This window comes from Betta splendens, chromosome 14 (assembly GCF_900634795.4).
Source record: "Betta splendens chromosome 14, fBetSpl5.4, whole genome shotgun sequence".
Classification (NCBI taxonomy): Eukaryota; Metazoa; Chordata; class Actinopteri; order Anabantiformes; family Osphronemidae; genus Betta; species Betta splendens.
Genome location: NC_040894.2, coordinates 1,537,054 through 1,552,129, shown reverse-complemented (window position 1 = coordinate 1,552,129; position 15,076 = coordinate 1,537,054). Strand labels below are relative to the sequence as shown.

The window sequence follows — 15,076 nt, the reverse complement described above, 5'->3', positions numbered from 1 at the left end:
TATTTTTAGCACAGGAAAGGTACCCCATTTTACCGACAACCCTGAAAGCACCACGAGGCTCGGCGTGTTTCACAGTTTAAACATGATTCTGCTGTTACCCCATGAATTACACTCCCTAAATACTCGGCTTTATTGCAGTTAACGGTAAACAAACCCTCGTGAGTACGAAGTGACTCGTGTGTGTGTCGCAATCACGTATTCGATTTAATTAAGTGGAAAACATCAGCTGAAGCCCCCTTCACCGCCCTTTTTTGCTACACACGTGTCCACACCGGAGAAGCACGTGTTCGCTCATGGTCCGTATGCCGTTCCCCAGAAATGTAACATTATTTATTACTGAAGCTTTTATTCTCAACAAACCGTCTGTCACAGTTCTATTTGCGATGTGTTACACGTGTTATGTGTGTTATGTGTGTGTCTTTGGTAAAACACGTGGTTCAACTGCTAAATGAGTGTTTAAAGTGTGTGTGTGTGTGTGTGTGTGTGTGTGTGTGTGTGTGTGTGTGTGTGTGTGTGTGTGTGTGTGTGTGTGGTTGATTATGTAATAACGTCATTGTTGGATATTTGATGCCCTGTGTGTGTGTGTGTGTGTGTGCGCGTGTGTGTGCGTGCGTGCGTGCGTGCGTGTGCTATAAGGGTACATACTCATGTACATCTACCAACATTACATCACATAGGCTTTTCAAGTACTCAGCTCAGGTATTTAAGTAAATTAGATTATATTCCCTTTTGTTTTTTCTTGATCTCCATTCGCTCGATATCAGGTAGATGTTAGTGTGTGTAGATGTGTTAGCATTCTTATTTTAATCTCCCTAACTGAGTACCTCAAACTGTGGCAGCGTTTAAAGTGTTCAAAATAATTTCCCCCTGGGATTAATAAAGTTTTTTGAATCTTGAATACAAGGTCAAAATTGTCCTCAAAGGACAACAGTAAAAGTAGTACACTAAGAGCAGGGTGCCTTTTAAGAGTTGAGAACCTCTTTATAACCATAAACTTGTAAGAAGTAAGTATTTGTTTAAAACAAGTACTGTTGTAAAGGTAGAATTATAACTTTAAAGCTCCAGCTGCTGCACATGTACAGCAGGATGCTTCATGTTTTATGACTAAAGGCTCAAATATGCAGATCATCTAACTGTATAGTATGCCACTGTTTACTATGATTCTTATGCAGACGTGTGTAGCAGCTGCTGTGGTTTGAGTGACTTTAAACATCACAGATTCTTATATCAAAGCTTCTCCGTCTCATCTTCGTACCTGCTACTCTACTGGGAGGTGACAACAGGAAACCAGGCCGAGCCCTCAGTGGAGCTGGCACCGTGCCCGCACAGCTGATTTTATTGTACGAGTGTCTGTAAAGGTGATGCTATTATTAGCGTGACGCTTGCTGTGGGCTGGAGGAACATAGTTTAGCTCCATTGAAGTAGGCAAACACCTCTGTGCAGGTTGTGGTTTACATGTGGAGCATAATCCTCTGTCTGAACGTGTGCGGTGGATGAGACCCGCCTCCTCGAGCTGCTTTAAAGGTGAGGAACCACCAGGAGGTTCCTCACCTCTAGTCACATGACCAACATTCATTTGGGGGAAGTCAGATGTCACCTAACCTGCCTTAAAACAAATACAAGCTGAGAACTGAAACTTTAGAGGAACCTTACAGTTCAGCCATACAGTGACGTGACATCTCTGACAGCGGCTGCAGACCCTATAGGTCGGATATAAATTAGTTTTTGTGCTTCCACTAGTTCAGATCTGCAGCAAATAGCGTGTCTAACGCGCGTCACAGGATGTGGTGGGAGACGTGCTCCTTTAACCACGTTCAACCCGTGTCCTGGTGTCCAGCTGCTCGTCCACAGTGATGTATGAGCATGTAGATAACATATTATCTTATTGTGAAGATATTGCCTCGTTTCTAAAGCTGCAGTATTTAACATTGTATACATTCTGAAAAAATCAAGGGAAACACGGGACCAGACGTGTTCAGCTTCAAGTTATTTTTTCTGCAGGGATTCGTTGTTGATTTCAGGTTCCGGGAGACACAGACAAATGTACAGTAGTTTGACACTGTTTGCTGTTCAGAACAAATCTTGAGCCATGAGTGTCTGACCTGTGCTCACAATACCTTCTAATCCCTCCGTTCTGCATCCTTCTCTCTTTCTCTCTGCTTTTTGTGCTGTCCAACAACAACAACAGGGCTGTGGAGGCACAAACGCTCCTAACAAGTGCTCCACTGGGTGGGAGGATAAAATATAGAAGGTGACATAGACGAATGGGACTGGATCCCATCGAGTCACATCCTCCTTCTGTGGAGTCAAATCAATCCATAAAACAAACTAAAGGCTAAAACTGCTTTAAAGACGGAAGCAGATTTTAGGGACAAACTTCATGGCGTCCTGTAGAAAAACATTGAATATGGGTAGAATATGTGGAGCTTGTATTTGAACCCTGTGCTTCTTTATCCTGTTTTTATAATGAAGCACAGACTTGTGCATCACCTTTGACCTCTGCCGTGTCTGGCTCTTCAGAAACACAATGACGACTGAGGCTGCACCTCTTGTGTTGTTTGTGTGTCTGATTGTGAACGTAGCGTGTTTGTTTTTGTGCAACTCTCTCCTCACAAACACAACGCTGTCATCACTCCCTGCTCCGTCTCAGCAGCAGCCTCCGACCACAGACTCTTTGCCACACGCATACCGAGGCCTCCTGTAGGTATTGACACACACCCTCCGGCTGCTCACGGCGGCCCCTCACTGTAAACAGGCCGATATTTCATTCAGCGGCAGCGTCCTATTGTTTGCGGCAGATGACACTGGTGACATGTAAAGCTCTCTGGCATTGTCCGGCTCCGTGGAGCGACATCACCAGCGAAATGGCAACGGGCCACTGGGATGAAAACACAAGTCAGCAGCTGGTCAGCAAATCACCGCTGAAAGCTGCTAAATGGTGGATTTGCCCCGTAAGCGAGACATGAGCAGAGGAGGAGGGGGCGGTGGAGCCTTTTTGTGAGAGCAGAGTTGGATGGAAAAGTTTTCATAATCATTTCATAAAGTATTTAGTGCTTGAACAAAGCTGAAGGGAGGAAGTGAACCAGGCCTTCAAACCTTTCTGTCATTTTTTGTGGCCCCACAGCTTCTACAATAATCTCACATTAATGCTGCTTGTGGTTTCACTTCTGTAGTGTCTGAATTATTGAATTATATTCAAAAGACCAGATGGGATCTGAGTGTTTGCCAAACTGACCACAGTTTAAGTTCCGTTAAGTGTGTCTTACTGTGCCTCTTAGTGGAATTTGAATAAAGTTGTTTTTTATATAACTAGTTTATTATAATGACTCTAAAGTATCTGAACAAGAAAGGAATAATATTATTTGCAAAATATTTCACTAATGAATAACGATTTCTTTTAATAAGTTCCCCTCTTGTAGAGTTGAATCACATTTTATGGTGAAAAGCATCTAATGAACGTCATTCACTCACACACGTAAGAGGCTCAGAAAAACAGCAATAATTCACCATGAGGCGTGTCCTCGCGCCCCCTCGTGGCTGCACGTCAAACTGCAGTTACCATGGAATTCGATAGACTTTGGTGTTTTATTTCATTAAAGTAGTAGCACTTTGCACAAACTACAGCTTACATTGTACGTGTTATGTCCCAACATTAAAAAGACACTTGCAAAAAAACTAATAAAGCTTCAAACACAACATAAAGATATCTGTAAAAAATGTGATGTATCCGGCAGCAGCTGCACTAATGTGTGTGTGAGACTCCACCTCTATGGTGAACACAGCAGTTCATCCATTTGTTCTGCATGGTCCGTTCACTGCCTGCCTGGTATATTCTCAGGACCACACCCTGCTGACCCCTGACCTCCATCGATAACAAGCTTCATTGTGGCCACATATTAGCTGTGTTGCAACAGTTCAGACACATGTCCTGTGCTTGTGACAGAACCGTTGGACCCAGGGCTGGCTCACTGCAGCAGCATGCACGGTCTTGTTAAGTATGCCTCAGCATGCAAGCATGCACACATACATGCTCCATGCTGTCGGTGGGGGCAGGTGACGCTGTAGCTGCAAACGTTTTTATTCACGTTTCCTTCTGCTCAGTGTCACGTGATCATTTAGTTCTCATTAACAGACTACACAGCATCTAAAACCACATTGTCTCAATCAGAGCCGTGATCCCAGCTGATGCCACACCGATCAACTGAACGTACTGAAAACAATCGATGTGATGCTGTCTGTGACTAAATGGGTGGCTACACTTCCTGTTTATTTAAAAACGGTAAAAACTAAAGTCGCGCTGTGGGAAAACAACTTTGACAGCGTCGCCATTTCACCGAGTCATCACTGCAGCTCGTCACCGCCATCTAGTGGCCACACATGCAAACGCACCAAACTCAATTTAAAACGGTGGCGGTTCACTGGTGTTACACATAATCATTAAGCAGCTGTCAAGTTGTGATGAAATTCTGCCACTAATTTCACCTGATAAGGATCTTGTTAGAGCAATGTCCGTTTTAACATTTTTAAACGAAACTGTCATAAACTACTAATAAACTAAGCAGACAAATTATAGACACGAATTATACTGTTCTATTTACGCCTGATGTGTTATGTCCACATGACACAGTCAGAATCAGTGTTTTTGTACCGAGTCTGGTTTGTAGTGACGTGTGCACTTTGATGCTCACGTCACGAAAACCAGAGTGAAAAAAAAATCTTTCTTTATTGCACAAATGTTCACGTTACATGCAAAAAAAAAAAAAACAGAAGAGAAAAAATCACGACAGCGCTGTGGACAGTTGTGTTTTGGATGTAGTTTCACTGGAAACGTTTTAAGCGCCTCGTGGTGCGTCTCCACCTCCTCCGCCTGCTCAGACACGCTGCTTATGTCACGGCGGGTGTGTTTAAAGCCCCGTGGCTCGTGTTTCAGCAGCAGTTTGACTTCTCACCGAGCAGCAAATGGCTCTCAGCGGTAAAGTGGCGGTGGTGACGGGGGGAGCGATGGGAATTGGACGAGCGATAACGGAGACGTTACTGCAGAGCGGGGCCACGGTAAAGTCTGCGCTCGCGCTTTGCGCCGTTCGGTGCCGGTGTCGGGGAAGTGGCGCAAACCTTGACGCAAAGGACGAGAGATGAAGAGTTTGCGTGAACATGACTTAAGCTTCTTACTGTTCTTTGTGGTGTGGGATAAAACTGAGGCAATTAAGGTGAATAGTTATTGGGATTTAAATGGTTGTGTCACAATAGAGGTGGAAAAAGTCTCCAAGGGAAAAAAGCACCAGGATCTATTTGTTCTTCTTGGGGCTCGGTTCTGTATGAGATAAAGGCGTGAGAGTTTTACATGAACATGTACTTACTGATTCTGGCATCATTTTAACGCATGCTGAAAAATCTAGTTAACTTTTACATGTATGGAGGTTTTCCCTCATCAGTGACTGGTTTCAGGTGAATCCTCGCGTCTTCACACGCTGTCTTACTCCTGAGTCAGAGACTTAATGTGACCAACACAGTGATCAGTATCAGAGCGTGTCAGAGCAGCTCTGTGCCGCCGGCGTCACGATGGTGGAACGCCTGGAGGCGTTTATTAGGAAGTTACTGGCTGTTTGCTTTGACTCAGCTGAGACTGGAGGCAGACAGTTGTGGTTTATCAGCTTCAGGCTGATTTAATGACGTTGGTCGGATGCCTTTTCGCCGCCACAGGTCGTTCTGCTGGATGTGAATGAAAGCGCAGCAAAGTCTTTACTGGACGACCTGCATAAAGTGTACGGACGCGACAGGACTTTGTTCCTGAGCTGCACCGTCGAGTCAGAGGAGCAGGTGAAAGGTAAAGCATCATTACATAACACCATAATCTATACCTACAGGCACTAAGTGAACCCAGTCAGCAGATCAGTGAATCCAGAACATGGAACTGATGCACTGAAGCAAGCGAACGTAGAACACGTTTAAACCAAGCACGCGTTTTAACACTTTGCTATGAAGCGACCCGACGCTCACAGCTCCCTCCTGTTTCTGCGGTCAAGCTGCTCTGCAGAAAACCGTGGACACGTTCGGAGGAATCGACATCCTGTGCAACAACGCCGGCATCCTGAACGAGGGCGAGTGGGAGAAAACCGTCTCCATCAACCTGGTCAGAACCAGCAGCTGGAGTAACTTCAGCTTTAGCTTCCTGCTTCCTGCTGTCACATGCTGTGTTGCTCTGCGCAGCTGGGCGTCATCAGGGGGACGTACGTGGCTCTGCAGCACATGAACAAGCTGACGGGCGGTCGGGGGGGCGTCGTCATCAACACGGCCTCCATGGCAGGTGAGGAACAACCCCTTCCTTCAGCAGTGTCCTCAAGCGGACCAGGGTTGCCGGTTTGACGCTGCCTTGCTTCCTGTTGGCCAGGTCTGGGGCCTCTGCTCAGCTGCCCCGTCTACACGGCCTCCAAACACGGCGTGGTGGGCTTCACCCGGGCCATGGCGGTGAGGACAGACAGACGCACTGCACACAGGGCTGGAGAACTGGGACTGTTTGTCGTCACAATCTGCTCCTCTGCACAGCTCAGTCTTGTGTGTCTGTTACTAGGCGGCCTCCAAAGCGTCAGACTACGGCATTCGGTTCAACGCCGTGTGTCCGGGCTTCGTCCAGACTGACCTCATCTCAAACACGAAACTGAAACTGGGGCAGTTCTCCCACCTGGAGGACGCGACCAATCAGCTGATGGCGGAGATGAGGATGCTGGCGTGAGTGTGCGCTCGCGTGCGCGGTGCTGATGCTGGTGCTGATGCTGGTGCTGGTGCTGGTGCTGGTGCTGATGCTGGTGCTGGTGCTGGTGCTGGTGCTGGTGCTGGTGCTGGTGCTGGTGCTGGTGCTGGTGCTGGTGCTGATGCTGGTGCTGGTGCTGGTGCTGGTGGTGACCGGGCCTCTTGTTTCAGCCCGTCGGAGGTGGCCGCCTGCGTCCTGGAGCTGGCCACAGACGAGACCAAGAACGGAGAGGCCCTGATGGTCTTCGCTCAAGGGAAACAATACGTGACCTTTCCTACACTGTAGAAAGCAGGTGTACTGAGTGAAGCCTGTCATTACAGCTTTAATGTTGACAATAAAAAGGTTTGCAAACAAAGGTCACCAAGTGCTTTGTGCTGTTATTGCTTCACTCTACTTTTTGGACTGCAACTGCTTCTGAAAGCACTGGAGAAACTTTCAGAATGGACAAAACAGCGTTCATAAACCTGCAACAAATACTAGGAAGATGGAACTGTTTGTGCTCCGCTGCATCTCCAGCTTTAGTGTGAAGACATGATTTGACAACTTTAACGGAGCAGCATTTAATGTTGATGCGTTGTTCTTCCTCAGTTTAACGATACAAGAACATGACGAAAAGTAGTAAAAAGGTTTAGAATGATCCTTTATTGAAATTACATCTGGCTGTTATTTACTTTGACAATGTTTACCTTTTCATTTGTTTGTAGAACAACTTGTTGTAGAACTACTTGTTAATAATAAACATGACTTTAAATGAGGCAGTTTAGCTTTAGGCTGTAACTAACAGCAGTGTTTGTCTGGTGTCAGGTGCATTAAAGTGCAATTTGACCCATAAAATGCTGATGTGTTGTTCATGACAGTGAGACCAGCGTCTTTAATTCAGGGCGTCGTTGGACCAGCTACGGTTTCCTGTCACCTCTGGAATTGAGCCACTTTATGCAAGAAAATGTTGCAAGAAAGATACTGGTTTGACCGATCCTTTAGAAATTATTGGTTATAAAAAGGCAGTATATGAATCAGATGTTTGATATATTATTGATTTACTTATTTGATGTTGTTGTGGATTGTTCTCATCATGAGCTTCTCAAACCAGAGAAGTAAATGTCATGTATTTCTTCAGATTATATTTCACCATCACGGTTTCTCCGTTCTTTGTTTCGTCCGTCACCAGCTCCAGGAGGCACCTCATCACATCAGCCGGTCTAAAACAACAAAAGGTACCGTTAGCTTTAAGGCTAATTTAATTAAATTGTTTGATATTTTTTGGCTGTTCCTAAATATAGTCTAATTCATGATCCTAATGTGAATTCAACACAGCTCCACATTGGACACACACACACACACACACACGCACACACACCACATCAGGCTCCATCTGTCAATAAGCAAATGCATGTGAAAGTGTTTCATTTCCTAATGGATCCTTACGTCCATGGCTAAAGAGTGAAGCCGACCACACTGTACTCGTTGCCGTGTAGCCAGGACATCCTATTAGTGGAGTGAGACCTGGAGCAACTGGGTTACATCAGACGGCATCAGGGTGAATACTTTCAATGGAGGCCTTGTTGATGATGACCCACATGACTCCAGTCAGCTCGTTCATGTGCTGCAGAGCCAGATATGTGAGCCTTAATGAGACCCAGCTACCACACAGAGGTATCAGTGTTGATGGTCACAACAAACTGGTGAAGAAAACCCAGAGAGACGTCAGGTAAAGGTGTAGCAAGTTCACGGAGACACTTCTCTCCCACTGTGATTCGTTTAGGAGCAGCTTTGTTGCAGACGATGTCGATTCCTTCGAAGGTTTCCACGGTTTTATGAAGGGCAGCTAATGCATAAGAAGCAAACAAGTACATATATAAATTCAAGTTTAATGCGCTTACAGTACATTAACAAATTGTGAACCTGCCACATGAGAGCAGTGTTTTATGAACTGGTCATGAAATGTGATCTGAGTTTTATCAAAGACACAAACATAAAAGGTCTTTTCTTCTACAACGTGCAGACTGCTGGGAAGAGGTTCCTGTTTCCCAGCTATAAGGGAGAATGTATTGAAGTAATACGTCCATCTTGTAACCTAAATTCACAAACTTTCTGTCTAAACTGCATTATAGGCTTACAGTAAAACATCTGTACCTTGACACCATTTTACAGAAGGACCTATGTCGTTGCTTTCTCTGTTCCCAAGGCTATTTGATCATTGGATCAAAGGAAAGTGTCGTTTTAGGTAGTTGTTTAAGCAGTAACAAAAAAAAAAAATGTGTTTCTGCCCGGTTTCGAACCGGGGACCTTTCGCGTGTGAGGCGAACGTGATAACCACTACACTACAGAAACAAACCTAAAAATGCTTACGCAGTCGTCCATTTGTAAGTCATTATTCGTAGTCGTATGAACTGTTTTTACGAAATTGAGACGTTACGATGCCCAAACTGACCTAAACCTACATAACCCCAGGTTTGCACAGCGCTACCGCACCTTTCAGTAGTTCACAATTAGCCTTTTCGATGATAACGGCGAAGTCTAGTCTAGTTCTAGAAAACAACGCGAGAACATAAAAAGTGACAAAAACGTTTCTAAACAATCCGTAGTGCTGATCCACGAGTAAAACAGTACGTACGTTCTTGATATTATCATTCATTAAATAATGCGTGGACTTCTGTGATCTCTCCACGGATATGTGAGCTTTTATTTGAAGTCAACACGAGTAGAAGTCCTGAGCAAAAAAACATAAAACAACAAAAACAAAAGACAAATACTTGGCTTATCCACTTAAATAAAACACACATGCCAAAGAAAAAGCTTGGCTTGATCTTGATTCTGTGTATCAACACTGACACGAAAGAGGTTTTCAACTTGGACACCTGGGAAAAAACAGCAGTCTGAGGCTGTGAGCCCTATGGAGAGGCCGCCATAATCAAATATAAAGGAAAAAGGAAAGAAATGTACTTATATAGAGTTAAATACATATATATACAAGCTTGGCTTGCAAACTGCTATTATAGCAAGAGGAAGATGAACCCACTCGCGCTAACGATGTAGAGTCGTGCTTGTTTGCGCAATGGCAGAACGTCGCTCAGTTTCTGAGCTCTTACAGGAATACTCACTACCTTTGGTATTTCTCTGCCCGTATTGTCAGATAAACTGAACAAGTTTTCCTAAATCAAATCAATTTAAAACACCATGACGTCTGGTGTAAAACTTTCTGAATTGTCCACAAACACCTTAAGATGTTTTCTATCTGCCGAAGATCCATTGCTAATGCTAGCTAGACCATGATGCATTGCTGTAGCATTCACCCAGTGTCTAAACGAGAGGAATCGATTAGGAAACGCTTCACAAATTGACCAATGACTGCAGTGACTCAATTAAGACACGTCCGGCTCATTTGCCTACTTTGCGAAAAGAATAACGGCTTGAGAATAGGAAAAGCTAAATGCATAAATCTTTCTTAAAAAAATAGAAAAATAAATAACGTGAATATTAATAAGTGTTTTACTGGAAATATAAGCATTTATACATTTCTTTTTTCAAAGTTTTATATATTTGTAATCATAATTAAAAAAATAAAAAAAACATTTATTTCCTTTTTTCTTTATATTTGATCATGGCGGCTCGGTTCTCCATAGTAATCGTAGGGAGAAATTTAAGACAAAAGGCTGAGAGGAAGAAGAAGCATTATTTCTTGATGATCTTTTGAGCCGGACTAGAACATAGAGGGGGCGTGGCCCAGACGTGAAAGGAAGGCGAGCAATATAGAAAATGGGCGTGGCTACAGCGAAATAAGAGAGATACTTTAGACAAAACAAAACACAGAAGCAGTAGATCACGACATATAACAATGTTAACTTTTTTCAAAACAATTTGCAATAGTTTATTAATAGCACTTCTCTATGTTAGGTAATGTGATTCTGGACACTTTGTGGGCAGAGTTGTTTATTATGGCAACATTGGAGGAAGTTCACTTATATGGGTTTGATTGTGTTGCATATGACACTATTTTTGTTCCTTGTTGCCTTGTTGTTTAAGAGTCCACATGACTAACGTGAACTAGTTGCTAGAGATCTACAAAATATGAAACGTATCCATTGTGAATGCAGAAATAAACCATGTGACTCCTCCTTCAGGCAATTGAGAAACAGTTAAACTGGGGAAACTCCTTATTTGAGGAATATTTTATTTTCAGATTTGACTATTTATAGCTGAGGTCAGAGACATTTCCATGAACTTCTATTCACAAGGCCAGGCAGGGACTTTGCGTCCTTCCTTACAGATAAACATGACGTCAAAAAAGCAATAAAGATTAAACATCAGTGCATGGTGGATACAGTGTAACTACTACTCTCTCATAACACTACTACTATACTGGCACCATAACTGTTAAAACAGGCTGACAGTTGACAACAGTATTTCCTGGTTTCTTTTCTTTGTGTGTTGAAACTACTCCACTTTCAAACATGTAAAGAGGAACTAACTAACCCACTTGGCCCAGTGTTGACAGGCAGCCTCCTACACACCCTGCTGTATATAAGGCTCATGTCTACTGATTCTAACATCATCTGGACTCAGTCTGCTGTGGCTCATCATGGAGCAGATCTATGTCAGGCATGTGGAGCTGCTGGGCTACGAGAAACGCAGCTTCCCAAGTCAGCACTATGTAAGAGGCTGCATATTTACTCTACAACGTGCTAAGTATTGTTTAAAAGCTTGTTTGATTTAAGCAATGTTTGAGTAATAAAACCTTCAGGTTTACAGGCTGCTGGTGAAATGGAGCGACCTCGCAGAGAAGCTGATCTACAGGACGTATCCTGAGATCCACACCTTCCATGTGAGTTCTGTCACACTACAAAAAAGGCATATTACATATATAACAAATACCTTAACTGTTGACCAAACGAAATAAAATGCAGCTGCATGTTTTGTGACTTGGTCACAGAAATCACTGAAGGAAATGTTTCCCATTGAGGCTGGACAAATAGAAAAGAGGGACAGAATCATTCCTTCACTACCAGGTAAGAAGGTTTTACTTTATCAATGCAGATTGAGTCACAGCTTTGCAGTTGATTAGATATTATTATAAGTTTCAGACTTAGCAGATAATCCAAACGAGTGTCTGTTAAATGAGACGATTTTAGAAAACAAGCTTGTATTTTTAGCAAAAACATTTTAAACAAATGTTTCAGGAAGCACCTGTACTGTACAAACACTTCATCACACTTCTCTGGTTTTTAACAGCTGTGAGCAGAACGACATGCCACTAGAAAAGAAGAACTAGAAACTACTACACACCTTAAAATAACTGTCAACTGGCAAATAACTGTAGAATTATATGTTTTCACTCAGATTTTTAAAGGCTGTCCCATGAAAACAGAACTCAAACTTTACTCAACCTTTATTACAAAACACTTCTTGCAATGTGGAGAAACACAAGTTAGTTCCAAACCACAAACCTGACGCAACAGAAAAAACTACACAGGTGGAACTGCCTCCTTCTGTAAAGTCACGTACGCAGCAGTGGAACAGCGGAGGCTTGACACAGCTCTCACCTGTAGTCACCAAACAGACAGGCTTTGAGTGACTGGACAGTGACGTCTACCAGGAACTAGTGGAGGCATTTGGTTATGTACTGTACTACACGTTACATATACTGACAGAAACATCACGCTGCATCTTCCTCATGTGTTGGTCTCCTCAGCACCTCGTTGGATCACCAGCACAAAGTCAGTGGAAAACAGTAAGATCACCTTGTCTGAGTACAGCCACTCGCTTGTCAACCTGCCGCCTCACATCTCGCGCTGCAAACTCCTCACGGACTTCTTCAGGGTTCGGCCCGAGGATGAAAACCCGACTGCAGCAAACACGTTAGTACACACATGCACGGGCGGGCGATCACTCTGAACTCAGCTAAATAACTACATTGTTCCGCAGACTGAAGAAGAATGAGGCGTCTGTAGCGTCCAGTGAATCGAGCAAAGGCAACGCATCAGGTAAAAGTCACGTCTGTGTAAAATCCTGTGTATTCACCTTGAAAACAGCAGGTTCACTGCACATAACAAAAATGGAATAAATAACTCACCTGCAACCCAGTGACTGAAATGAGACCCCGCAGGAAAACGGCTTTGTAGGGTTCAGATCAGGTTTAAATCTATCCACATTACTGATCTGGAGAGAGACATGTTTCCATCATCAGTGACAAACAAGGATATTTTCCTGAAATCAGAAGAAATTCCTGTACTTTGCCACGCAGAGATTTCCGGACCCATCATTTTGGACACCTACAGAGTGATCGCCGACTTCGTCAAGACATCGAAAAATGAAATCAATCTGCGCGACGGTGACCTGGTGGAAATAGTGGAGAAGAATCAGAATGGTGAGAAAAGCAGCAAATGCTGACGTTACAAAGTCTGTGGCGAATAAGAGAAAATAAACATTAAACACAACAGACTTTCGAAGGCGTTGGTTCTGAGTTGCTATGGTTTTGCTGACGTGTTCAGGTTGGTGGTTCTGCCAGTGCGAGTCCAAAAACGGCTGGGTTCCGGCATCCTACCTGGAGCCTCTGGACGGACCAGACGAGGCAGAGGACGCTGAGCCGGACTATGAAGGCAAGATGTCACTTCCTGAATCAATGCTGAGAAGTGGTGGTGAATGAACTGTGTCCTCCGTCTTTTGACGAGCTCGTGTTTCCCTGCAGGAGAAATGTACATTACCATCAGTGCCTACAAGGCAGAGCAGGGGGACGAGATCACTCTGGACATAGATGAAACCACTGAGGTCATCCACAAGCTGCTGGACGGGTGGTGGGTCGTCAGGTCTGCACAAAAGCCATTTGATGTCCTCCACTCTGAGAATGTGACTATGTCATCTGTGAATCAAATCATTTCAACACAAGAACAGTATTATTATTCTGTAGTTATTCTTGGCTTATAATTGGTGTTTGTACAGAAAAGGAGAAGAAGTCGGCTACTTCCCCTCCATGTTCCTGCAGAAAGGCGGAAAGAAAGACAGATATGAGGCAGAGATCGCCAAAATACGAGGACAGAAGCCACCACCTCGCAGGTACGAGTCACATGAAGATAAACAACAACCTGAATAACCTGAATAATGTTAGACAACACAATGGTTTGTACTGAAAAGTGAAACTCGCCCACTGCGAGGGGCTGATGTAAAGGTTTGCACGTAGCTCTGCTTGTATAGATGAGGTTAAAGGGAAGTTGTGATTTCCCATCTGCACACTTTCATTCTAAATTATATTCAAAAATCAATCCATGGAAAAATGTGCTGTAGTGGTTTGCAAACTCCCACCTCTTCTCAGATCCACCATCAGAAATGCCAAGAGCATCCACAATAAGTCCCGGCAGCGGCTCACCCAGGACGCCTACCGCAGGAACAGCCGTCGGTACCTGCAGCAGAAGGGCGGCCGCCTCGAGCCGAGCAGGAACTCCAGAAACGCTGGAAAGCCTCCTCTGAGGGAGCGGAAGAACGAAGGTCTGGGGCTTGTCACATTCAGCTCATTACACCAAGGTGAAAAACTGCAGCAGCATGTGACTTTACAATGCGTCTGTGGCCAACAGATAACATCCCCGAGGTGTCTGACTCCAGCTCAGAGAGCGAGCTCAAGAAGGAGGCTCCAGTGGTCCCTCCACGTCCGAGTCCAGAGCTCATCATGGAGCGCTGCACGGACAACACCTGCAAGAGAGTCAGCATCCACGGGTCCCCCACCAGCTCCAGCAGCTAGTCGGCCCATTCATGGCCCCTTTTCCCACTGCACAAAGTCCAAACAAATGCAGACGGACAGAGGAAGCCGGTGCACATCTGTGCAAAAGTCAGATTTCTGAATATCATTAGCATCTTTAATATTCCCCCTGACCCTTTTAATATGTAATGCGATGCTAAAAATAGTGCTCAGGTCATTCTGTGTTTTTCCTTTCTGTCATTATATTCCATTGAAAAACAAAACAATGTGTTCCCCAGGCTCATATAATGACATCAAGACTTCTCTACAAATGTGTGCTATTTGGGTTTTAATAACATACAGAACAGCTCTTTAAAGTGTTTGCTTGTCATGTTTGTTGCCAGATACTCTCTATTCCAGCTAAGTGATATCACAGCCGTGCTTGCAATATTCATTTTATTATATAACCTGATTAAAATTTTAAAAATGGTTTGATGCTTGTCTTCATCGTCATGGCAGTTTACATAAGTTTGTTTTCTAATTGCATTCCTTTTTTATTTATTTGCTCAGTACATTTTAACAACAATAAAAATAGAATGTGATGTGTTCTGCAATCTTGTGTTTAATTATTCTGACAATAAATCAATCTTTAGAAAGAACTT

At 43.9% G+C, this 15,076-nt stretch overlaps 2 protein-coding genes, 1 long non-coding RNA gene and 1 other non-coding gene across 6 annotated transcripts; 2 read left to right on the top strand and 2 right to left on the bottom strand.

Moving 5' to 3' along the window:
- Positions 1-4,849: 4,849 nt before the first annotated feature.
- On the top strand, positions 4,850-7,108 carry zgc:56585 (uncharacterized protein LOC393297 homolog). The gene is made up of 7 exons (XM_029174260.3): positions 4,850-5,052; positions 5,701-5,824; positions 6,024-6,130; positions 6,208-6,304; positions 6,389-6,465; positions 6,569-6,726; positions 6,919-7,108. The coding sequence occupies exons 1-7, from the start codon at positions 4,960-4,962 to the stop codon at positions 7,031-7,033; spliced, it is 771 nt and encodes a 256-aa protein (XP_029030093.1). The 5' UTR covers positions 4,850-4,959; the 3' UTR covers positions 7,034-7,108.
- A 263-nt stretch (positions 7,109-7,371) lies between these two features.
- Positions 7,372-10,930, bottom strand: LOC121202742 (uncharacterized). The gene is made up of 3 exons (XR_008692475.1): positions 9,853-10,930; positions 8,174-8,573; positions 7,372-7,947 (listed from the first exon to the last, which is right to left on the bottom strand). It is a non-coding gene; the product is annotated as an uncharacterized LOC121202742 (long non-coding RNA).
- On the bottom strand, positions 9,007-9,079 carry trnav-cac (transfer RNA valine (anticodon CAC)). Its single transcript has one exon. It is a non-coding gene; the product is annotated as a tRNA-Val (tRNA).
- Positions 10,931-11,260: 330 nt separating the features above from the next.
- ncf1 (neutrophil cytosolic factor 1) lies at positions 11,261-15,020 on the top strand. Of its 3 annotated transcripts, none has more exons than XM_029174258.3 (11): positions 11,261-11,399; positions 11,490-11,570; positions 11,679-11,754; positions 12,438-12,603; positions 12,671-12,729; positions 12,990-13,112; positions 13,237-13,344; positions 13,434-13,551; positions 13,685-13,798; positions 14,055-14,227; positions 14,314-15,020. In XM_029174258.3, exons 1-11 carry the CDS (start codon positions 11,328-11,330, stop codon positions 14,475-14,477), a joined length of 1,254 nt encoding a protein of 417 aa, XP_029030091.1. In that variant the 5' UTR covers positions 11,261-11,327; the 3' UTR covers positions 14,478-15,020. The 3 variants fall into 3 exon arrangements, with proteins under 3 accessions (XP_029030091.1, XP_055358107.1, XP_055358108.1); XM_055502132.1 differs by having other exon boundaries at positions 13,434-13,591; positions 13,653-13,798; XM_055502133.1 differs by lacking the exon at positions 11,261-11,399 and having other exon boundaries at positions 11,496-11,570; positions 11,653-11,754; positions 13,434-13,591; positions 13,653-13,798.
- Positions 15,021-15,076: the final 56 nt, after the last annotated feature.

Bases quoted from the DNA above. Each gene is read 5' to 3' on its own strand.
- zgc:56585 (XM_029174260.3), top strand. From the start codon at position 4,960: ATGGCTCTCAGCGGTAAAGTGGCGGTGGTGACGGGGGGAGCGATGGGA. The intron at 6,131-6,207 runs GTCAGAACCAGC...TGCTCTGCGCAG, and splicing joins AAACCGTCTCCATCAACCTG to CTGGGCGTCATCAGGGGGAC. The intron at 6,305-6,388 runs GTGAGGAACAAC...CCTGTTGGCCAG, and splicing joins CAACACGGCCTCCATGGCAG to GTCTGGGGCCTCTGCTCAGC.
- ncf1 (XM_055502132.1), top strand. From the start codon at position 11,328: ATGGAGCAGATCTATGTCAGGCATGTGGAGCTGCTGGGCTACGAGAAA. The intron at 13,345-13,433 runs GCAAGATGTCAC...GTTTCCCTGCAG, and splicing joins CGCTGAGCCGGACTATGAAG to GAGAAATGTACATTACCATC. The intron at 13,799-14,054 runs GTACGAGTCACA...ACCTCTTCTCAG, and splicing joins CAGAAGCCACCACCTCGCAG to ATCCACCATCAGAAATGCCA.